This window comes from Notolepis coatsorum (genome assembly GCF_963971535.1).
Source record: "Notolepis coatsorum genome assembly, chromosome: 3".
Lineage (NCBI taxonomy): Eukaryota > Metazoa > Chordata > Actinopteri > Aulopiformes > Paralepididae > Notolepis > Notolepis coatsorum.
The window spans coordinates 155,841,711-155,866,311 of NC_140167.1; the positions used below are offsets into that span (position 1 = coordinate 155,841,711).

The following is a 24,601-nucleotide window of genomic DNA, read 5'->3' on the forward strand; positions in this document are numbered from 1 at the left end:
CGCGGCAGAGCAGCAGCGGCAGAGCTGCGGCATTATGCAGCCGTAATCCCCCCTGTTTTAACATCGACGGTTAGCTCAACTCGTTCGCCGCCTTGCTGTGGAGCCTGCGGTGTGTTGGTGACAAGTTCGAATCACTTAAATTGTTTTCTTTTTTTCTTTTTACGTTTAATTAATTTATCATCTCTCGCTATAAACGTGCATTCTTTCGCCGGTTAAGTTTAGGCATTCTTTCGGAGTTGGTTAAGGTTAGGGTTAAGTTTAGGCATTCTTTGGGAGTTGGTTAAGGTTAGGGTTAAGTTTAGGCATTCTTTCGGAGTTGGTTAAGGTTAGGGTTAAGTTTAGGCATTCTTTCGGAGTTGGTTAAGGTTAGGGTTAAGTTTAGGCATTCTTTCGGAGTTGGTTAAGGTTAGGGTTTGTCGCAGAGCATGGCAATAGAATGCCTGTCTGTCTTTCTTGACGCGGAGGCAGCAGCCTATTTCCGCTCTACCGCTCTGCCGCGCGCCACGGTCACATGGGCGTCGTGGCCAATCAGAGAAACGCGAAGCACTCTTCGGCTGGGATTAATATAGACGCGTCCGCACCGGGGCCAGCATCGCAAACCGCTGCGCCAAGAAAGGAATTCCCTCCTAAGCGCTCAGTTTGGATGCCTCTGGGGAGTGAGTTTCACTTCTATGTTCCGTAGTCACACTATCGCGGCACATATCCGTTACATATATATATATATTTTTTAGTCACCCTTTATTTTACAAAAAGTGATGTTTGGTGAAAGTTAGATTTGCACTTTATTGATTTGATTTTATTAGACTTTTTTTTAAATACAAGATTCCAGAAAAGTCAAGACTTATTTCCATTGTGGTCCTTGGTCTCAGACAGACGAGCAATACAAAACATGACCATAAATAACTATTTGACAAACTACATAGACATGAACATTTTAAATGCAGTACAAACGTAGCCACAGGCAACAATGTATCAGACAACATTTGTATGCATTTTAAAATCTAGTTAATTAGTTATTAGTTATTAATCCCAATAGGGAAATTCATTCTTGTTTGATGATCAAGAGGCACCTTTTATTTGTTTTAAGTGAAGTTTGGTGAAAAAGCAAGTTATTGCACTATTAATCCCAATAGGGACATTCATCTTTGTTTGATCAAGAGTAACCTTTTATATATATATATCATTTTATTTTTAAGTGAAGATTAGTGAAAGTTAGGTTTGCACTTCAATCCCAATAGGGAAATTCATCTTGGTTTGATAATTTTTTTGTCTCAAATAAAAACAAAGCTTATTTGAATGATTTCCTTGGCGTTTCTAGTTTTTAAGAGAAAAAAATCGATTGAAATCATAAATCGGATGTGGTGTGAAAAAATCGGAAATTTTATTTTTAGGCCATATCGCCGAGCCTTAGCTAGAGGGTAAATAACGTACTGAAATAAGAGAAGTGTGTGTGCGTGTTTTGTATGTGTGTGCGTGTGTGTGTGGTGTGTGTGTGTGTGTGTGTGTGTGTGTGTGTGTGTGTGTGTGTGTGTGTGTGTGTGTGTGTGTGTGTGTGTGTGTGTGTGTGTGTGTGTGTGTGTGTGTGTGTGTGTGTGTGTGTGTGTCAGTCTGTAACCACATTAACTTGTGCGCTTCTTAGGGGGGCAAGTGGGGGCGACAGTGGCTCATGGAGGTAGAGCGGTCGTCTGGTAGAGCGGTCGTCTGGTAATCAGAAGGTTCCCGGTTCGATTCCTGCTCCTCCCAGGCAGTGTGTCAGCAAGACACTTAACCCCTAACTGCTCTCGATGAGCAGGTTGGCACCTTGCATGGTTGCCTCCGCCATCGGTGTGTGAATGTGTGGGTGAATAGGTAAACATTTTAAATCATAAAGCGCTTTGGATAAAAGCGCTATTTAAAAGAACAGAATGAGTCAAGAACCTGAAATATACATTTTCTTATTTCCTTTTTTCCATGATGGCCATTGGTGAGTATATAGTAAGGGCCAAGGTGGCAACCAGCAATATATTTGACTGAGGTGCGGTTGGTGGGGATGAGAGTTTAGGTTGGCGTAAGTTCTACTCAGACTACACAGCATTATAATGAGTCTCCTGAGTCTACTTGGTATCCTCCTCTATATTCCTGACTGTAGGAACGGTCTACAGGTGGACGTGCGCTGATGCGTGGGCGTACCATCTCTATTCCAGTCCCAATCTGAAGCAGCTCATCAATAAATAACATTTTGAAAGTGACCTTTCCACACCCTGTCAAGGGATGTCACATAACCAGCACATCATCTCCTATCACGTTATCTGGCCCTTAGACGACTCATCCATCACAGTCCAGGAGAATAGAAGAGCAGATTTCTCAAGTGTCAAGTCATCTTGGGCAGGGCCACTTGGCTCAAAAGGAAACAGAAGAGGCCCCAATACCAAACACAATAGAGTCAATGTTGTGTCAATATGACTGTATAGCACATACTGTAAGTAAACCCTGCAACCAGCTCACTGACATCTTCTATGGTAAACACATTTGTCTTTTTTCTCTAGATTAGATTCGATTAAAATGCATTGTCGTTATACAGCACAAGTACAGTACAACGCAAAGTGGTTTGGCATCCAACCAGAGTGCACATGTAACAGTAAAGTGCAACAGCAATATACAATGTGCATGTGATTAAACTGGGTACAAAATATACAAATTAAGTACTACTGAGTATAGTGTACAGAGTTGTAGTATAATATGTACAGTGATGCAGGTGTGAAGACAGTATGGTAGTAGTCATACTGGCCAGCAGCGTAACTAGTAAGAGTATAGACTAGTATCCATAGATATGTAAAATGCCTATGTGCAGGTAAGTACAGATAGGTGTGGATAGATATATATGCAGTGAGAATATATATATTATATATATATGGTATATACAGCATTATTGTACATGCTATTATACAGAGCTATGGGTTATGTGCGGTAGATATAAAAATATAAATGTAAATATGCTGTATATACAGCACAGTTGTACATGCTATCATACAGAGTATTGGGTTTAACCCCCCTCATCCCCGTGCACACCCACACAGACAGCAGAAAGCAGGATTGGTAATGACTAATAGTCAGTCAGTCTAGCAAAACAGTATTCAATGACATGGTGCAGCATTTCCACTAAAAACAAATCCATTCCATAAAATTGGTGTGCGGTGACAGACCTACAGCATCTGTCATGCCAGTTATACTATGTTTTGTTTTGTGGAGGAAAAGCTCCATCTAATGTGACAAGGAGTGAAGTACGGTGACCCATTTAGAAGAAAACGTCTTCCCGAGCTTGTCTGGTCCTTGTGTCTATGTGTCTATCCTTGTGACACAGCGATTCACAAGGCTCTCTCGTGGGATCTGACTCCAGGTCAGTCTTATATTATAGTATATGGGGTATCCGGTTGAATCTGGGCAGAGACTTAGCATTGTTGTCTGTTTGGGGTGTGACCCACAACGTTGCTTGTCTCCAGTAACTAAACCCAAAGAACAACAACCATACAGCATAATGACTTGGGCGGAAAGGTCTTATTGTTGAGGAGTTCTTCTCCAGGGATCCATGTGAGGGTACAGTGTGCTATCAAACTACCAGTGGTGGAAGAAGTACACAGTTCCTTTACTTAAGTAAAAGTAGAAATACCCAGATCAGATAGTACTCTGGTAAAAGTAAAAGTCCTCCATTCAAATTCTACTTAAAAGTAGATAAGTATTTGCTATTGAATGTACTTAAGTATCTAAAGTAAAAGTATGCATTATTCATGATGTTTGTGTATTTCAGTGCATGGGAGCATTCAAACCTTGATCCATTGACCTCTAAATGTTATATTGAAGTAGTATGTGGTCCAGTTCTGCTGGTATGTGGTCCAGTTACTGTATGTTGCTCTGATTACGTCCTCTTGAAGTTGTCAGGCTTCAAATGTGAAAGTATAATATTCATACATGTTTGCCATGTTTTCTATGCAAAATAATTTCCAAAGTAACTAGTAACTGATAGGTTCAGATAAATGTAGTGGAGTAAAAAGTACAATATTTCCTGATATACTTGAGTAAAGGTATAAAGTTCCCTAAAATTTAAATAGTACTAATAATCAGACTCCAGGTAATCTGGATGTGTGTCGTACTCTACACCCTCCCCATACATTAGCACAGCGCAACAACCAGAAGGGAATTGGCATAACGTCAACATTGGGGGATGGGGGAAAAAAAGGCAAAAGGCAAAAAAATAAAAAAAGATAGGAGGAATAAAGAAAGGTGGATGAATTGTTTATAATCCTGGATTAAGCTATGATATCTTCAGCATGATGCCTCCAGAGAAAGAGCACGCACAAGATGACAATGGCTAGAGACAGTGAAAGACAGGGAGATGAAAAACAAGAGAACGGTAGAGAGAGAAAAGAGAGAAAGAAGAGAGAGGGGGGGGGACAATGCAAGAAAGGTAGAAAGAAAGAGAGGGGGGAGAGAGAGAGAGAGAGAGAGAGAGAGAGAGAGCAGAAAGAGAGGGGGAGAGAGAAAGACAGTGACATACAAAGATAGACTTGCAATGTCACTAACTCAGTCATTCATTAATTCATTAATTCACTCACAGATAGTCACTGAAGATTAGCATCCCTTGCTAAATCCTGTGTATTTACAGTGCATTTTATGTATTGTCCATTAATACATGCTGTCCCTTCCAAATAAACAAATAAATGAAATGAAATGAAAATGACCTCCCTCCATTGATTCTGATGTACATACTGTAGTGCTGAATGTATGATAATGTGATGTATATGTACTGTGTCTGTTTGATGTACAAATTACTAAGTGTATGTATGGAGAGTGACTTGCAGTCTACTGTCTACTGTGTGATGTACAGAGTCCTACATGTATTCAAGTGATACATATTGTCTGTTGACCTATCTTAAACCATATCCTCTTTTCTTGATCCTCCAATCACAACTGTCGCTCGGACAAACGTGTCACTCTATTAGTGATGGCTGTCAGAATGTAGAGCTATTTAACACTTATTTGAACAAGAAAACCCCACTTACAGCACCTTTAAATGTTTCAGATTCTGATTCATGTTAGTATAGGCCTAATGGGCATAATCTATACAAAACACCTTCCCTAATAATATAATGTAGAATATGTAGAAATATGTAGAAAGAAGTCACATTGTCCCAATATACAAGTTCTTTAGCTGGGAATACGACTTGGCCGCTGGCCGTGTCAGTTTATGTTGGTACACTCACATGCATATCTGAGCTGTGCAGGGAACTGCTGGCGGGTAATGGCCAAGATGATGAAGATGACCAGGGGCCAGATGACAAGAGTAACTGACCAGGCCTGAAAGACACAACAACACAATAACATGCATTACAGAACAGAACATGGATCATACAAACTGGTTATGGATCTGTATACGTAAATTACATGAATTGTGTTGTACACTGTGAGATGAGTCATTGCCATGCTCAGATTGAGTTCCTTTCCACCATGACTGGAACAGGGTGAAAAGGAACCCAACCTGAGCGTGACATAATAGCAAAATGGCCACAGTGTGATTGGTCAGTTACTGTACATTGTATTTGAAAGGTTTCATTCCAAAACACTCTGGCCACATCTCCATTTATTTCCAAAGTATAGATGAGTATACGCTGTTTTAAACGCAAGGGCCTGGGATTTGGTATTTTTTTCATTCTCAAATGAACTGACTCAGCTCTCAATACAAGGAGAGACAGTGCAAATAAACCTGCATTTTTCTTTTTGGTGAAATTTGATGCTGTACAATGTTTGTTTGCAAACTCAACTAAGTGAGAGGTTTCATGCACTCCAACCAACCCACACAAAAAGGGAATGGTTGGCCCATCCGGTTCTCTCAGAATAGAGCAGTCTTGAGACAGAGACTTGGTCCAAAGTAGAACACTGGAGCACACGGATATTGAGTAAGGAAAAAACCTAACATATTGAATTTGGATACAAAATGAACAAACTTTTGTATTATGACTTTTATATATTTTGTCAATAAAAGATGTCTGTTTCAATGTGACGAATAACTAAATAGTTGTCTCCACAATTTAGTTTTTATCATGAGTTATTAAAATAAATAGTATATATTCAAATTTGTTTTATTTAAATACCCCATTCAATTAAAATTACTATATATAAGCTTCTGTAAATGACTATTCCTGTTAAAAAGCACTGTATCAAATTTGGTGGCAGTACAGTATCTACAAATTAAGGTAAAAGGGAATGTGTAATTTTGAGAAAATGGCCATTATAGATTTTGCAATAGCTTGATGGAGCTCATACAAAAAGCAAACATTTGATATGTCTAGTTGCTATTGATGATTTCCTTATGGAGCAATGGATTGTTTCATTTCATGGTGCTAACATTACAGTAGTTATAGAGGCAAAACATTATACAACAAATAACATTTTGCAGTAGTTTGCTGCCTGCTGCAAGTTGCTGGTAGTTCAACTAAATCGAAATGTGCATAATGATTGTAGTTGTTAATTATTTAGCTATTTTAGGTATAGATAACTGCTGGAACTACAAACTATTTCACGTCTATAAAAGGAGGGACAATTCTTCATAGGGGACCAAATCCCAGACTATCAAGAATATTTCCAGACATTGATCCAAGATGTTATATCGATGTAATCAGGAGCCTGCAGACCACTATCATACATGTTGGACATCATGTCACTACATGTCACAACACCTACTGGAGCTTTGTGTTTGAGACGATTACAGCATAGTCCCAGACCCAAACCAATCACAGGTCTTTTGGGTGTCCTGCCAGTAGAATCTGGGTTGGATTTTGTAGTTTTTTTTGTATCATTAACTGGAAGAGCAGATACCCCCCATCCTAGTCACATTGGATAGATTTACCCCACTTTTCTTAATTGTTCATTTTCCTTTTCTCTCCATCCTTCTCACCTATGTGTACAACATGTATGGATACTGTAGATAGGCGTGTATGTGTGTATGCATACATATAGGTGTTTGTACATGTGTGTAGGTGTATGTACTGTATATGTGTACAAACAGTGTTAGGGAGTAGCTGTCCATGTGGTTCAGTTACTAGTTTGGCTGCATTTTGCAGTGGTCGGCTGGTCGTTTGGCTGCATTCACCTCTGTAAGTTTGTTAGTAGTTACTATAGGTCATGTAGTTGGGGTGGTTCATTGACTACAAGCTACATATTTCCCTAGAAATGTAGCGGTGTCCTTTACTCCTCCTCAACAATTGCTTCCTGTTCTCTCCATGAAACACCCTCAGACTGCCTAAGTGGTTTGGTCTGCTTTGCTCACAGGACCGAACACACCCACATTTTACCTAGTGTTAGTTCAGATGTACCTCCTTGTAATTATGGGAGATCCTATACTCGGATTTCGATTTTTTCTTTGGACAATAATTCGAATTTGGCTGGGTTTCTTTCTATTGTGTCGTGGCTAATTGCTTGGTGAACACATTTTTAGAGTAGTTTCTCCAGCACTGTGCTCAAATATATATATATATATGTGCAATATATGTGAAGACACAAGCTTGTCCGTACATGAATAGGGGAAAAGACATTAAGTGTTTAATTATTTTTAATTGTATTCTATTTTTTTCCATTTTTTTTATTGTGCTACACCGCATTGTTGTTTTGTATGTCTATGACTTGTCTATCATTTTGAGTAAAAAAAATTAAAAGGAGGAAACTTTGAGAGACTTATCATGTGTCATGGGATTCCACTCTGAAAATGATGCTGGCAGGCCCATTGTTCAGAGCAGAGTTATGATTGAGTTGGCAAATGGTCTAATGGTTGCAAGTTCAACCTTTTTGTTGACTTTTTTAACTGTTAAGATTGTGCAATACATACAGTACATTCCTTGCACTGTCCTCTGTGAAGAAGATCAGTATATATATATATATATATATATATATATATATATATATATATATATATATATATATATATATATATATATATATATATATATATATATATATATATATATATATATATATATACTCATATATACTCATATTATTTAAACCACTGGCTAGATTGGTTATACCATAGTGTAGTCATACTTCGTACCACTGTATATAATAATAATAATAATAATAATAATAATAATAATAATAATAATAATAATAATAATAATAATAATAATAATATGTATAATATGTATAATAATAATAATAATAATATGTATATGTATATGTATATGTATATGTATATGTATATACATGGCTTAGCATATTTATTACATGGCTTCTTCATACTCCGCATACCGGTATACACATAAACGGTGGATTTATATAAATGGTAAATGGTGCATTTATATAGCGCTTTACAATTTGTTCCTCACATTTTACCCATTCACTCACACATTCACACACCTATGGCGGACGCAACCATGCAAGGTACCAACCTGCTCATCGGGAGCAGTTAGGGGTTAAGTGTCTTGCTCAAGGACACTTCGACGCGCTGCCCGGGAGGATCAGGAATCGAACCGGGAACCTCCAGATTACCAGACGGCTGCTCTACCTCCTGAGCCACTGTCGCCCCCAGTTGTTATACATGTACACTACATTACACTTTACTGCCCCTTCGCTCTCTGGTTAGATGCAAACTTAATGTTGTTGTACAGTGAAGTTGTAAAGTGAGATGCATGCGCTTTGCAGTAAACTCAATTGGGGAGAGATTAAATGCCCTCACTGGGCCTGCAAACACAGGCTGGAAGGAAGTGTTTATTTATTTTTAATTTGTAGGTAGTGGGTGGTTAGGGATAGGTTTATAAATAACTTTTAAGGGTAAAACTATGATGACTTGCACCTTTTCAGCCCAGTGAGGGCATTTAGTAGTTTTGCAAGCTACCAATTACTTCACACTGCTTGGGGTTGAACTATAGCAAAGCTATAACTAATGTTAGAAAAAGTTGTCCAAAGTCATAGTTTTAACCATAAAAGTTCTTTCTAAACATATGCCTAACCATAACCCTTAGTTAAAGCTTTGCTATAGTTTAACTGTGGTGTGGTAGCTTGCAGAACTATGATTTCAAAGTAGCTTAGATCCCAATGCTGCCTATATCCCTGTGCTCAATGTGCTGCTTTGGACCAATAAGTATCTCTGAAGTTTGTCCTCTATTGGTTAGAATCAGTTCGTATTGTATGTAATGATTATCAAGTTAGGAAAATGCTTATCTACAAGCCAAACTCTTCAATAGGCTACACCCAACAGATTGGGCTTTTAAAATAGCCAATATAGATATGTCCACCAATGACAGGGCAAGTATCAATACATGGTAAATTTACTTATGTAGTGAAACAATATCGAGAAAGAGAGCAGAGAAGAGACATAACTCATTTGTTTACATTTTGGATCACTGGTTGGACCTTTAAAATTAGACCAAACAATTAAATCTAATAAACGTAAACGCAGAAGCACAATGTCACATACCGGATGCCTGATGACACAGAGGCCATTTTTCCAGAGTAGAAGACGCAACTGCTGGAAGAATGCCATCAGCAGAGGAGGCTAAATATGAGAAGTGAAAACATTCAGTTAATTCACAAGTATCCAATACAATCATTACCCACTGGGACTGCTGACTATTTTCTTCCAGCGTTCTAGACCAGTGGTCCTAAAATGTTTTCATGTCAAGGAAACGGTAATATACCATCTGAGAAGATATAAAATTATGATTTAGTTAAAGAATTCCATGACTGTCACTGCATGCTAGTTGATGATAGTTGAGAAGATAAATATCAGAATAGGCATTATCGAACATTCTTCCATTGTGATAACATAGTGAACATATAATGCAATTGAGCTATTTCCCATTTTGTGCGGGGGCCCCTGGAACCTAGAATAATGAACCCTGGGTGGGGTCCCCGCACCTCACGTCACCCCACTTTGAAAACCACTGACCGTATAGCCTGCATGGACATACACCCTCAATAAACGAACATAGAGATGAACAAAATAGCCTATAGGGTATAACATAGTAAATGTTAAAGACCATATTATTGATTAGGTCTATAAACAATGTTAAAAAAGTGTTTCTGCTAGTTTTGAATAATTTCACAGAATTCAGGGGATTTCAATGTTACTGTAAATCAGACCAGAACCCCCTCGCTGGAGACATTTAAGTGCGGACTAAAACACAATTTTACTCCCTAGCCTTCAATAAACCCTGATTTTACCACACCCTCACACACTCCCATGCAATTTGATCTTGCCCCTTCCCCCTTGTATTATCTGTTCTTGTGTTCTTCTGCTATATTGTACTTTGTGCTATACTCTATCCGTGTGTTGGCTTACTGTTGTCTCATTGTCTGATTGTACTGTCTTGTCCTGCTGTGCCTTTTTATATTATGAATTTGTATGCTTTGACTACAGCACTTTGGTTGTCTCTTGGGTTTTTTAATCAGAATCAAACGTGCTTTATAAATAAATAAATTGACTTAAATGCCCACCGCTTGGTGATGCTGAGGTATAGTCTACTTATAATCCTTTTAACATTTAGCAGCAGAAACTATGCTAGTGCACTGTAGCACTACAGTATAGTAAAACTATAACAGGAGATATGGTTGAGACATGGGACATCCAATAATATCTTAATTGCACATGTCATGTAATTTGCTCTACAAATCGGATAAAACACTACCCCCGCCCTCATAATTTCGCTTATGCCTACCTTGGAAATTTTATTTGTTTTCCTCGTGGGGAAAGTTATTGCTACCGAATGATATCACAGATTTTAAAGATAACATTGCGCTTCTTGAATCCTAGCATATGTTGCTCTCCATCAAGTTGGGATATTCCGAGAGAAAAAAAACACGAATTTCCAATTCGACCAATCCCGCTAATAATTCCAAGGGAATGAATAAATCCAGTAGCGGACGAGCTCTGTCGACTATCTATGGTCCTCCTTGGTCCGAGTCTATTCTGAAGTGTACCTGCACGCAGTCTGTGCGAGGGGCGTGTTTGCTATGAGAGACAACTTGATTGTCTAGTTCAGTGTGCGCGCTGTACATCATGCATGCGGTTTTGATTGATTGATTGATTGAGCATTTTATTGCAGAATGGGTACAATACACTATACAGTGTACAGCCAGTGATGCGTTGCTCATGGGACGAGATTGCACTCGGTGAAACCAAAGTTTTGTGAGCAGAAGCGCGTGCACGCACACGCACGGATGTGCAAGCGCGTGCACACAGGAATGCGCTGACCTCGACTGACGCGCCAACTCGCAGTACACACCTGGCTACTTTGCATATCAATAGCGCTGGTCGTCAGGTGTTACATTCCATTCGTAGAGGCAATTAGGCATTGTTTTTAGTCTGTCCTTATGCGAGGGGACATTTATGCGCATGCCGTCATTAGCGTGCGTGCAGCCAGTGTTGATATTGATTGATTGATTGATTGAAAACTTTATTAACAGATTGCAGAATGGGTACAATACAGTCAGTGGTGCGTTATTGAAATCATCTGGGGTGACACGCACCACGTGCACGCGCGCTCCCTGCGCGTGCGCGCGCTCCCGCGAATGCGCATTTAATGTCCCCTCGCTTGGGCACAGACTAAAGACAGTGCCTAATTGCCTCTACGAATGGAATGTAACACGTCTTCACAACAAGGTTAGGTGTGAATGTGTCTGAGAACGTATTTAACACACCTGACGACCGGAGCTATTGATATGCAAATAGCGAGTGAGGTCCCACACCGTGGGACCCCGTCCCATGAACAACGCATGCCTGAATACAGTACAGCTCAATACACACAATTGTTAAGGGGATGCAGACCAGAGAAAGACTTTCGTCTTGTTTACATCAGGGTCCCCCATTTTCAATTCATCAGGACATATGAATGACATACATGACATACAGATAGACAGTATGGCTACTGCTACATAGATACATTTATGACATACCAGATTTGCAAATACAGTACTGTTTGTGATACAAAAAGAGTCCAGAAAAGAGTATATATACATTTGACGTAAAAACTGTACATTGGGGGAGGTTGGGTAGGTGGGGGGGGGGGGGGGGGGGCTGTACATTGGAGGTGGTTCGGTGGGGGGGAGGACACTGTACAACTGTACAAGCAAAACTGTACATTGGAATATTGACAACCATACTTGGTCATTTACTGTACATTGGAGGGGGTTGGGTTGGGACATTTACAGGGGCCAGTTTCGAATTGCAGTCTCCCGTCGTAGGTGTTCTTTGAGAGTGTTTTTGAAAGTGGGTAGTGATTCACATTCCTTTACAGCTTTGGGTAGGGCGTTCCACATTGATGTGGCATACTTGCGAAACATGTTTAGTCCCTTGTTTGAGCCGAATCTGGGTTTAACATGATTTGTGGAGCTCCCTCTGGTGTTGTGATCGTGGTATTCACTGACCTTTGGGAAGTATTTTGACATGTACATGGGTACCTTGGTCGTGTAGTGTATCTTGTAGACCAGGCCCATTGTAAGTTGCTGTACTCTGTCGTCTACTCTAAGCCATCCTAGGTCAAAGTGGGCAGGGGTGAGGTGGGTTCTAGGCAGTGGTGCGTTATTGAAATCATCTGGGGTGACACGCACCACGTGCACGCGCGCTCCCGGCGCGTGCGCGCGCTCCCGCGAATGCGCATTTAATGTCCCCTCGCTTGGGCACAGACTAAAGACAGTGCCTAATTGCCTCTACGAATGGAATGTAACACATGTCTTCACAACAAGTTAGGTGTGAATGCATCTGAGAACGTATTTAACACACCTGACAACCGGCGCTATTGATATGCAAATAGCGAGTACTTATCATGGGGTGGCACGGAGGCGTCTCTACAATTCGTAGCCGCATTTCTGCAGACCCCTCTCTGATTGGTTGAACTCTATTTTTGCAGACCCCTCCCATTTCTGCAGACCCCTCTCTGATTGGTTGAGCGAAGCCCCTCTCTGATTGGCCCCCCGCATGAGCCGAGACAAGCTCCTCTAGCCAGGAGTCGAAACTCCGTTAACTCCAGAGAGAGAGGCTGAACGCAATTTATACGCATGGAAGTATTGATTACGCCATAACGAATCATTAAAAAAATATACCGTTAACTGGAATATGTTGTGTGTGCCTTTACACATGTTGGATAGGATTATGTAATTGGTTTGTATAGCGTCGCGTATAACGTTATTTCGCGTGACTTCACGGTTTATTCACATTTCACAACACAGCCAGCGGTCAACTTGTTTACACTCCCCACTTACTGTACAATGTAACATTTAGATTAACCCAGTTGTCTATCTGTATGTCATATGTTACGATGAATTGAAAATGGGGGACCCTGATGTAAACAAGACGAAAGTCTTTCTCTGGGGTCTGCATTCCCTTAACAATTGTATGTATTGAGCTTTACTGTGTACTGTATACCCATTCTGCAATCTGTTAATAAAGTTTTCAATCAATTCAATCAATCAATAACTAGACAGTTACAATATAACATTTAGATTAATTAACCCAGTTAATGCCTTAAGAGAGAGAGGCTGGTGGTCAAGTCAAGTCAAGAGTTATTTGTCACAAGTTGTTTATTAGCCTAGACATTTTCAATTCATCATCTTGTTTACATCAGGGTCCCCCATGTTCAATTCATGATAACATATATGACATACAGGTAGACAGATGGACAGTACTGCTACATTTAGACATTTATGACATACCAGATTTTGAACTTGTGGTAGGCCTAGACATTTTCAATTCATCGTCTTGTTTACATCAGGGTCCCCCATGTTCAATTCATGATAACATATATGACATACATTGATTGATTGATTGAAAAGTTTATTAACAGATTGCAGAATGGGTACAGTACAGTACAGCTCAATACATACAATTGTTAAGGGGATGCAGACCAGAGAAAGACTTTCGTCTTGTTTACACCAGGGTCCCCCATTTTCAATTCATCATAACATATATGACATACATGACATACAGATAGACAGTACTGCTACATCTATACATTTATGACATATCAGATTTGCAAATACAGTACTGTTTGTGATACAAAAGTGTCCAGAAAAGGAGTGTATATACATTTGGCATAGAAACTGTACATTGGAGGAGGTTGGTTGGGTGGGGTGGGTTGGGTGAGGGCTGTACATTGGAGGTGGGGGGGGGGGGGGGTTGGGAAGGGGACACACACACATTTTACACTGTACATTGGAATATTGACAAAGCCTTACTTGGTCATTTACTGTACAACTAGGTTAGGACATTTGTAGGGGCCAGTTTCGAATTGCAGTCTCACGTAGGTGTTTTTTGAGAGTGTTTTTGAAGGTGGGTAGTGATTCACATTCCTTTACAGCTTTAGGTAGGGCGTTCCACATTGATGTGGCATAATTGCGAAACGTGTTTAGTCCCTTGTTTGAGCCGAATCTGGGTTTTACATGATTTGTGGAGCTCCCTCTGGTGTTGTGATCGTGGTATTCACTGACCTTTGGGAAGTATTTTGACATGTACATGGGTACCTTGGTCGCGTAGTGTATCTTGTAGACCAGGCCCATTGCAAGTTGCTGTACTCTGTCGTCTACTCTAAGCCATCCTAGGTTGTCAAAGTGGGCAGGGGTGAGGTGGGTTCTAGGAGTCAGGTCAAGTAGTAGTCTGACTAGCTTGTTTTGAGATGTTTGTAATTTGTTTTTTAGTGCCTTTGAGGTGCTTTGGTACCATGAGGTGCAAGCATAGTCGTAGTACCCTTGAATGAGTGCTCCTGCTAGAGTCTTCAGGGTATTCTTGTTTACCAGAGAGGAGATCCGGTACAAGAATCGCGTTCGTTGGTTGACTTTTTTTATTACATTGGATGCCATTTTGTCACAGGAAAGATTAGCCTCTAGGATGGAACCCAGGTAGGTAATTTCATCTTTCCTTGTGATAATATTGTCACCCACTGTAACCGAGAAGCCGTCGGTCTTGCTGAGTTTGTTATTTGAACCGAAGAGAATGGACTCTGTTTTGCCCATGTGTAATGATAGTTTGTTGTCGGCGAGCCATATGCAGATTTTGGTTCAGATACAGGTAGACAGATGGACAGTACTGCTACATCTAGACATTTATGACATACCAGATTTTGAACTTGTGGTAGGCCTAGACATTTTCAATTCATCGTCTTGTTTACATCAGGGTCCCCCATGTTCAATTCATGATAACATATATGACATACAGGTAGACAGATGGACAGTACTGCTACATCTAGACATTTATGACATACCAGATTTTGAACTTGTGGTAGGCCTAGACATTTTCAATTCATCGTCTTGTTTACATCAGGGTCCCCCATGTTCAATTCATGATAACATATATGACATATATGTATGGGCCACTCTCCAGGTGACCTGCATCGACCTTGCCCACACCAGGATCTCCTCCTCAGACTGGTGAGTCATTCGCACAGTGGCCTCAAAAGAGGTATGGTCAACGCAGGTCCAGGATGGGTTCACCGCACGTCTGTACGTGCAGACATGATATGTGTAACCCTTCGGTAAAAGTCCTTCAACACACAAGCAACAAGATGTTATTTTTTTGAAAGCCAGTAAATACTGACAAAAAAAAGCATAGACACTTAGAAGAAGCAATGTATAGTCCCCACCACCCACCCAACCTCCTCCAATGTACAGTTTCTACGTCAAATGTATAGCCTTTCTTTTCTGGACTCTTTTTGTATCACAAACAGTACTGTATTTGTAAATCTGGTATGTCATAAATGTCTAGATGTAGCAGTACTGTCTATCTGTCTACCTGTATGTCATATATGTTATCATGAATTGAACATGGGGGACCCTGATGTAAACAAGACGATGAATTGAAAATGTCTAGGCCTACCACAAGTTCAAAATCTGGTATGTCATAAATGTCTAGATGTAGCAGTACTGTCCATCTGTCTACCTGTATGTCATATATGTTATCATGAATTGAACATGGGGGACCCTGATGTAAACAAGACGATGAATTGTGAAATGTGAATAAACCGTGAAGTCACGCGAAATAACGTTATACGCGACGCTATACAAACCAATTACATAATCCTATCCAACATGTGTAAAGGCACACACAACATATTCCAGTTAACGGTATATATCTTTTAATGATTCGTTATGGCGTAATCAATACTTCCATGCGTATAAATTGCGTTCAGCCTCTCTCTCTGGAGTTAACGGAGTTTCGACTCCTGGCTAGAGGAGCTTGTCTCGGCTCATGCGGGGGGCCAATCAGAGAGGGGCTTCGCTCAACCAATCAGAGAGGGGTCTGCAGAAATGGGAGGGGTCTGCAAAAATGGAGTTCAACCAATCAGAGAGGGGTCTGCAGAAATGCGGCTACGAATTGTAGAGACGCGGCACGGAGTGCAACCCCGTCCCATGAAGAACGCATGCCTGGTTCTAGGAGTAAGGTCAAGCAGTAGTCTGACCAGTTTGTTTTGAGATGTTTGTAATTTTGTTTTTAGCGCCTTTGAGGTGCTTTGGTACCATGAGGTGCAAGCATAGTCGTAGTACCCTTGTATGAGTGCTCCTGCCAGAGTCTTCAGGGTGTTCTTGTTTACCAGAGAGGAGATCCGATACAAGAATCGAGTTCGTTGGTTGACTTTTTTTTATTACATTGGATGCCATTTTGTCACAGGAAAGATTAGCCTCTAGGATGGAGCCCAGGTAGGTAATTTCATCTTTCCTTGTGACAATATTGTCACCCACTGTAACTGAGAAGCCGTCAGTCTTGCTGAGTTTGTTATTTGAACCGAAGAGAATCGCATCGCAACACTGAGTACAGCTCAATACACACAATTGTTAAGGGGATGCAGACCAGAGAAAGACTTGTCTTTTTTACATCTTTTTTAGACCCTTTTTTGTATCACAAACAGTACTGTATTTGAAATCTGGTATGTCTTAAATGTATAGATGTAGCAGTAGGCTACTACTGTCTATCTGTATGTCATGTATGTCATATTATGTTATGATGAATTGAAAATGGGGGACCCTGATGTAAACAAGACGAAAGTATTTCTCTGGTCTGCATCCCCTTAACAATTGTGTTGTGTGTATTGAGCTGTACTGAATTGTACCCATTCTGCAATCTGTTAATAAACTTTTCAATCAATCAATCAATCAATCAATCAATCAATCAAGTCCCCCATTTTCAATTCATCTTAACATATATGACATACATGACATACAGATAGACAGTACTGCTACATCTAGACATTTATGACATACCAGATTTACAAATGCAGTACTGTTTGTGATACAAAAAGAGTCTAAAATTTTTTTACGAAGAAACTGTACATTGGAGGAGGTTGGGTAGGTGGGGGTAGGTTGGGTAGGTGGGGTGGGGTGGGGGCGGGGGGAACTGTACATTGGAGGTGGTTGGGTGGGTGGGGTGGGCGGGGGGGTAGGGGTAGGTTAGGCAGGGTGGGCAACTATACATTGGTTACCGGTGCAGGCGACTTAATTTTATCAACAAATTAGATTGGAAACCATTGGATTACAATTTGATCCTCACAATCAAGGCGGGCACCCTGATGTAAACAAGACGAAAGTCTTTCTCTGGTCTGCATCCCCTTAACAATTGTATGTATTGAGCTGTACTGTACTGTACCCATTCTGCAATCTGTTAATAAAGTTTTCATTCATTCATTCAGAATTGTCAAATTAGTACCAGTAGGCTAGCGCTAGCCTACTATCCTGTAGAATAGCCTATGAAATGTTTTCAATATCTGCACTACACTAACTAACGGGAACCTCCGGATTACCAGATGACTGCTCTACCTCCTGATCCACTGTGTGTTGGGCGGGTAGTGTTATGGTTAGCTCCAGACAAACATGCAAAGCCTACCATGGGGAATAATCACACATGCAGTCAACTGGGGGGTACCCTAAGGGAAAAGTCACATGAATGTCATTGGTTGCTCTACCCTCACCTTATATGTTCTTTCGGAAAACGGAATCAGGAAAAAACAACATAAAAATAACATATTTAACACAAATTCTACAGTTTTATTTAGGAGTGGGTGTGACAATTAACATGGGTTAGATAAGCTCCCAAATAAGAATGTGGGAGACCTAGGGCAGCTGCTTCACATTTGTGTTGTTAATTTCCTGTGTCAAACAATATTCAGTCAAGTCAATCTCTACACATATGCCCATTATATTCCCTCATAATGTGCACTATGCCAATATAAACATAGTATGAATAGTTTAGAGTTAAAGGAACATGCCTACATTATTAAATAATGGAAGATAGATACCAATTTCCTCTGTGTGTTCGGTATAAGGCTATCCAGCTGCAAGCTAGCCTAGCTTAACACAAATGAATGGAAGCAGATACGGACCAGCTAGCCAACAGCTAAGCTAGTGATATGTCTCCACAAACACACAAACATTCTTTCCACCTACAGATAAAATGAGAAAAATACTTCTGCACACTTGAAAACTTGGGTAACAAGTGTGTCAGAGAGAAAATAAAACGTTTAGAAAAAAGCACACTGTTTTAAAGCCACAATGTGTCTTTTTTTTATAAATTTGTATTGTCTATTAATTAATCAATCAAGTTCTGGAGTGTGTACTGTGTACAGAGCAAATTGAGACCACCTGCGCTTCAACACGGCACTCACCTTCACTGCTCTAGCCTCAAGTGGTCTGGTAAGACACAACTCTAAGCTGTGCTTAGAGAACGATCACACTGTTGTTTATCAGTGGAGTTGCATTATGCCAATATAATTATAAGGAACTCAATATACTTTACAAACATTCAGCGTTAAAGCTAGACGCGGTTCTCCCTGGTGTAATTTAAACACACAAACTGTTAGGATGATATATTCTTTCTTTGCAACAGTAGCAACAGTTTTCATTTAAAGAAGGCCTTCAAAACTTATGGAAAATGGGTTTTGCCTATAGTCTTGGTGTAGATTTGGAAAAAAGGGTACTCTTCTAGTTAACCAGTTCCCCAGGGAAATTACTTATGTAACAGGAATTAAGCCATATGCTGCTTTTGTTGTCTTGCCAGTTTGTCAAACAAAGAATAAAAACCTGTCAAGTCATAATTTCAGTATGGCATTCTTTCAATGACCTGTGAAGCTTTCGGAAATATGACACCTGTGGATTATGAAGCTCAAACCAAGGGGGAAAAGGGACTCCAGGGAGAATGCCATTGTCAGGGTAGTCATACTGGTTTGTTATGGCCAGTGATGGCATTATATATAAAAGAAAAAGTGCTAGGAAGAGATAAGCATGATCTGATCAATCACCCAAAGATACTATAATAAAGGAAGATGATGCATAAAAAAGCTGAGCCAATGGGATGAGAATGGAACAAATCCTGTGTCCTAAGTGGGCGAGACCTTTACGCAGGTGCTATTGTTAATGCTGTGAGATCACTAGACAAGTCTGAAACAAAGGCTGCGTCCCATTCCTCCCCTTGGCCCTACCCCTTGGCCCTACCCCTCGAGTCACCCTTCAGAGCAGAGCCACAAGGGGTGAATTGAACTATGATGCACTCAGTTGCAGACAGCGTAATGACGCAACTCACCCACACGCTGACTGTTTACATTACTTACAGGCAGCTTACATCAGAAGGACCATTAAGCTTGCTCTGCATACCACGTAAATTATAACGAATGTCTTCAGTGTTTATGCTTGTATATAAAAAGGTTTTTGGTATCAAACTCTTGACATTTTGTGTTGTTATTTTGTAGCACAAGTTTAATCAAATGTTAGTCAGGTTCTTTATATTCATACAGTATGTCAGTCAAATAGAAAATGAATGGGTGAGACTGTAATAAAGCATATACAGTAGTGCCACATGGTATTGCATGGTACTACATGGCAGTATAGCGTACTACATGATACAACAGAATATGACCATGGTAGTACAGGGTACAACATGGTATTGCAGGTTAATACAGAGTACTGCAGTGTATTACATGGTACTGGTAGTGGTAGTACATATTCATTTTTACTTCTAGGTTCTCTTGATATACATTCTAGTAATTTGCATGTATATGTAAAGACTAAGAGAATACAAATCCACTACAAATAGAAAATACATTTTAATAAATTAATTTACCCCCCCCCCCCCCAATACAGTACCCACACTAATTGTTCTGGCATTTTGTCAACCATGCGTTGAAACAGGCCCAAGAAGCAATCTGGTTTCCTCCCCTCAAATGTATATACCGGTACCCTCTTTTAGAAACTCTGTCTCTTAAACAGTACTGTAAATTTGTATATATTGTATGTCATAAATATCTGGATGTAACAGTACTGTTTATCTGTATGTCATAAATGTTATGATGAATTGAAAATGGGGGACCCTGATGTAAACAAGACGAAAGTCTTTCTCTGGTCTGCATCCCAATTGTGAGTATTGAGCCGTACTGTATTGTACCCATTCTGCAATCTGTTAAAGGAAAACTCCAACATTTTGGGAAATTAGCTTATTTAACATCTTCCCTGGAGTTAGACAAGAAGATACATACCTTTTTTGTCTCTGTGCATGCATTAGGCTTAGGGAACGCCTGCACCGTTAGCGTAGCTTAGCTTCATCACTGGAAGTGGGTCAGACTTTTACCCTGAAGTTCCCTACAGTCCCCTACAGTCACGAAATACACTCCAAATACAACTCCAAAACGTTCCTGTAAACATGTTGTGACCTGTGTATTTACCACGTGGAGAAATAAAAAAAGAATTGAATTAGACATTTACGTTTTCTAAGCAAATATACTCTGAACAATTTTTTGCCTAACCACTCCTCTCTGGGTGCAGTGATTTCACGCAACGCAGTGCTACTTCCTAACGCTAACGCCACTAACATATTCCAGTTGACTGTATATTTTTTCCCCTCCCAATCCAACCCTAACGTCCTCGTCGTGGGAGGGGGAAGCAGGTGAAGTTTGCCTTTGAGAACCAATGGTTCTCGAGCCGTAACGGCACATGCATGGGCAGGAGCCTATCTCCTGTTTCCGTAGCGTGAGGCAGCTTGATGTACAAGTACACCCCTTGGACATGACGCTAGTATGTCGCAAGGACTTCCCCCCAAACCAACCCTTGATGCTGAGTGTCAAGCAGGGAAGCTGACCAATAGGGCAATGGTAAAACTCATGGGCCAATCCCCCGTGAAGTGGATAATTGGATTACAGAAACATTGAAGAAAAGTAAGAAACCCTGCACCCTAGGAGATGGAAGCTCTTCAAGCATACGAGCTGAAGAGACTATGAAGACGCATGCTGAAAACCACATGGAGAGGGTGCGTCAGAACCTTCTATCCCCTAGGCGGTCTACCAACATCGCAACCTGGAACATCAGGATCATGTACACAGCAGGGAAGACGTCAGTCATCACAGAAGAGATGAAAAGATACAAGCTCTAAGACCCAAAAACACCTGGAGAAGAGACACTGAGCAGGAACTCAAGACGAGGGGACTGACGTGGAAACAGCTGGAAAGGATGGCTCAAGACAGACAGGGGTGGAAACTTTTCATCAATGGCCTATGTTCCGAAAGGAATAAAAGGCCTAAGTAATAGGGATGCTCAATATTGGCTTTTTTACCGATACCGATATACCGATATTGTCCAACTCTTAATTTCCGATACCGATATCAACCGATATCACATTTGAATGCCGATATCGGCCGATAATATCGGTAGGCCGATAATATCGGACATCATTTCTATAGAAATGTAAAAAAAAAAAAAAATTGAAAACCGATACCGATATTTTCCGATATCACATTTTAATGCCGATATCGGCCGATAATATCGGTAGGCCGATAATATCGGACATCCCTACTAAGTAAGTAAAAAGTAAAAATCTTTAATGAATCGTTACGAAGAAATCAATACTTCCATTTGTCTAAATTACTGGTACCGCTCTGCCATTTTATTTTTCTTTAGATTTGCGAAAGGTTTGCAGTGCATTCTGGGAAATACCATCTCTCCCTTGAAATCGAGCCTGCATCTTGGCAGACTCAGTTTGTAGGGCCATTTGGAGGACTGGAACGTCACTACCCCTTGAGCCAAAGTGAAATGGGACACCCCTACACTTCGCGGGAATGCGCAAAACGGAGCCGTAGGGCCAAGGGGAGAATTGGGACGCAGCCAAACTTCTTTTGTGCTATTGTTCAGAAAGACTGGGTCAAAACCCAGGTGGCCAAAAAGTTATGGCCCAATAATGGCCCGTATCCGGCAGGCCGGAAGAAATTAATCGGCCCAAGTGTGGGTTTGCCGGAAGTGGCCCAGATACGGAATGAATGACTGCCCGGATGCGGCACAAACACACTGGGCCAGGTCCCATACACAGAGTCTCAAAGGAAGTGCAACATCAGCCGCATACCACCAGACAGCGGTATTGGACTTTTGCTATCTCACACTCATTCCCTATGGTAACACAGGCTCCCTGGATGGATAACGAATGGAAATAGCGAATAAAAGAAATAACGATCAAATAACGTATATACGTGGTTGGCGTTCAATGATTGGTGGACAAACACGTATAAAATCATTGTTGGCAGGGAATGAGTTAAGAAAAAGTTTTAAAATGCTGAATAATGAAATACAGTTGAGTTACTGATTTATTTAGTTAGTATTGTTAGTTTAGTTAGTTTAGTTAGTATTGTATTTGTGGCTAGAGCCTTTGTGTGTTTTATTTTTTTGAGAGATTATAAATATATTGAGAATGTACTTAGGCTAAAGTGTTTCTTATGTTTTTATTGTTTTTGTATTACTGTAATGTACTGTAATATTGTAAGTTATGTGTTCGGACCCCAGGAAGAATAGTCTTTTACCCATGGGTGTAGACTAATGGGGATCCATAAAATAAACAAATACAGCCCTGTCGTACACCGGTTTCCACTGAAATCCATTCAGAGAGTTCAGAGTCTTGTTGTCAATGATCACACTGCATCTCCTTGTGCACATTATCAAAAGCCTTTCTAAAGTCTATGAAATTGATCTTTCTTGAATCCTGCTTGCTCTTCCCTCAGTTTGTTGTCAATTGGTGATTCAATCTGTTGGAGAAGAACTCTGCAGAAAACCTTGCTAGGGATAGAAAGATGTGTGATGCCATGCCAGTTATCACATTTCTGTAGGTTGCCTTTGACAATTAGTCCCTTAGCCTCTTAACACATTGGGCGCCAGCCATTAGCCGGGTCCCGTTGTAGCTATGCCACGCTTTAAAGATATATCTACCTTGTTTGTAGAGCTATATCTATATTCTATATTATAGCTATGGGGACAATACTATGGTCATTTGACAGTGACTTTCTTCCGGCCAAGATGCAAAAAAGAGAAAATTTTTCCATGCATACGTTCAAGCGTTATCCTGTGGTGAATATAAGTATATTTCAGAGTGGTCTGGGGTAATTATAGCCATATACGTGAATTCTACTATAAGCGCAAGGCGCAAGAAATCAAGCAAGCCAATCTTGGTATTCCAATAGATAATATAATCCTAAGTATTTTATTGTACGCCAATGATATTGTTCTGTTTGCAGAAAATGAAGCAAATTTACAAAACATGTTGAATATTATGAGCTCTTGGTGCATGAAATGGAGACTTGCGATTAACAGTGAAAAAACACAGATTATGCACTCCAGGAAAAAACATGAACAGCAGAGTAGCCATAAGTTTCAATTTGGACCAACGCCCCTGATTTACACACATTCTTATAAATATCTTGGTTTCACCTTTAATGAGTACATGAGCTTCATAGAAGGAAGGAAAATAATGTCTGAGTCAGCAGGAAGGGCGCTAGGGGGTGTGTTGAGTAAAATGAAAGTGTGCACTGACCTTGGGTTTTCAACATTTACACAATTATTTGATTCAATGGTGGGTTCTGTTTTATTTTATGCTGCTGGAGTATGGGGTTTTGATGATGCACCTGAATGTAATGCGATCCAGAACCGGGCCATAAGATACTTTTTAGGAGTCCATAAATACACACCAAAAGGGGCTATAGAAGGGGACATGGGGTGGGACTCTTGCTTGGTCAAGCAAAAAGGTGAAATGGTGAGGTTATGGAACCACCTGGTCCAGCTGCCAAATGGCAGGGTGACAAAAAAGATTTTTAATTGGGACAGAGCACACGGTCATCCCTGGTCAAGAGAGATGTCCATGATTTTTTCTTCTACTGACTTGAGTATGATTTTTATGAACAATCTGCAGTGTAAGGTTCACATAATTAAAACAAAATTATCAACAATTCATCAGGATAAGTGGAAGGTGGAGATTTGACTGAACCTTATGTAATGTTAAACTTAAAGAGAAGACGGAGGTCTCTGTGTGCCCAGTTGAGGTCTGGCACCCTGCCATTGGCTGTGGAAAAAAAATCAAATAAAAAAAATAAGCTTTGGCGTTTCTGGCGGCTGGGTGGCGCAGTGGTCTAAGCGCTCGTCACCAACGCGTGAGACACCGGTATCGAATCCAGCTGTCAGCGTTGCCTCCGGCTTGGGCCGGCCGTCATACTGACTCAATTGGCAGAGTCAGCAGGAGGGGAGTCGATGGGTGGTAATCTGGTCGTTGTAAACAGCGACTCCTACAGGTCGGTCAGGGCGCCTGCACAGCAAGGACAGGAGATGTCGAGGGTAGTGTGAGCCTCCCACACGTTACACC

The 24,601-nt window shown here is 40.6% G+C and overlaps 1 protein-coding gene across 1 annotated transcript in view; it reads right to left on the reverse strand.

Annotated features, from left to right (window-relative positions):
• The window catches only part of LOC311225398 (uncharacterized protein), a gene marked incomplete at its 3' end in the record, with an annotated part of 134,380 nt that extends 123,459 nt beyond the window's left edge, over window positions 1-10,921 (reverse strand). The window contains exons 1-3 of the mRNA XM_084310661.1: window positions 10,683-10,921; window positions 9,443-9,520; window positions 5,238-5,331 (exon numbers count right to left, since the gene is read on the reverse strand). Coding sequence (XP_084166787.1) covers window positions 5,238-5,331; window positions 9,443-9,508 — 160 coding nt within the window. The 5' untranslated portion in view covers window positions 9,509-9,520; window positions 10,683-10,921. The remainder of the gene's footprint in view (window positions 1-5,237; window positions 5,332-9,442; window positions 9,521-10,682) is intronic.
• Between the last annotated feature and the right edge of the window lie 13,680 nt (window positions 10,922-24,601).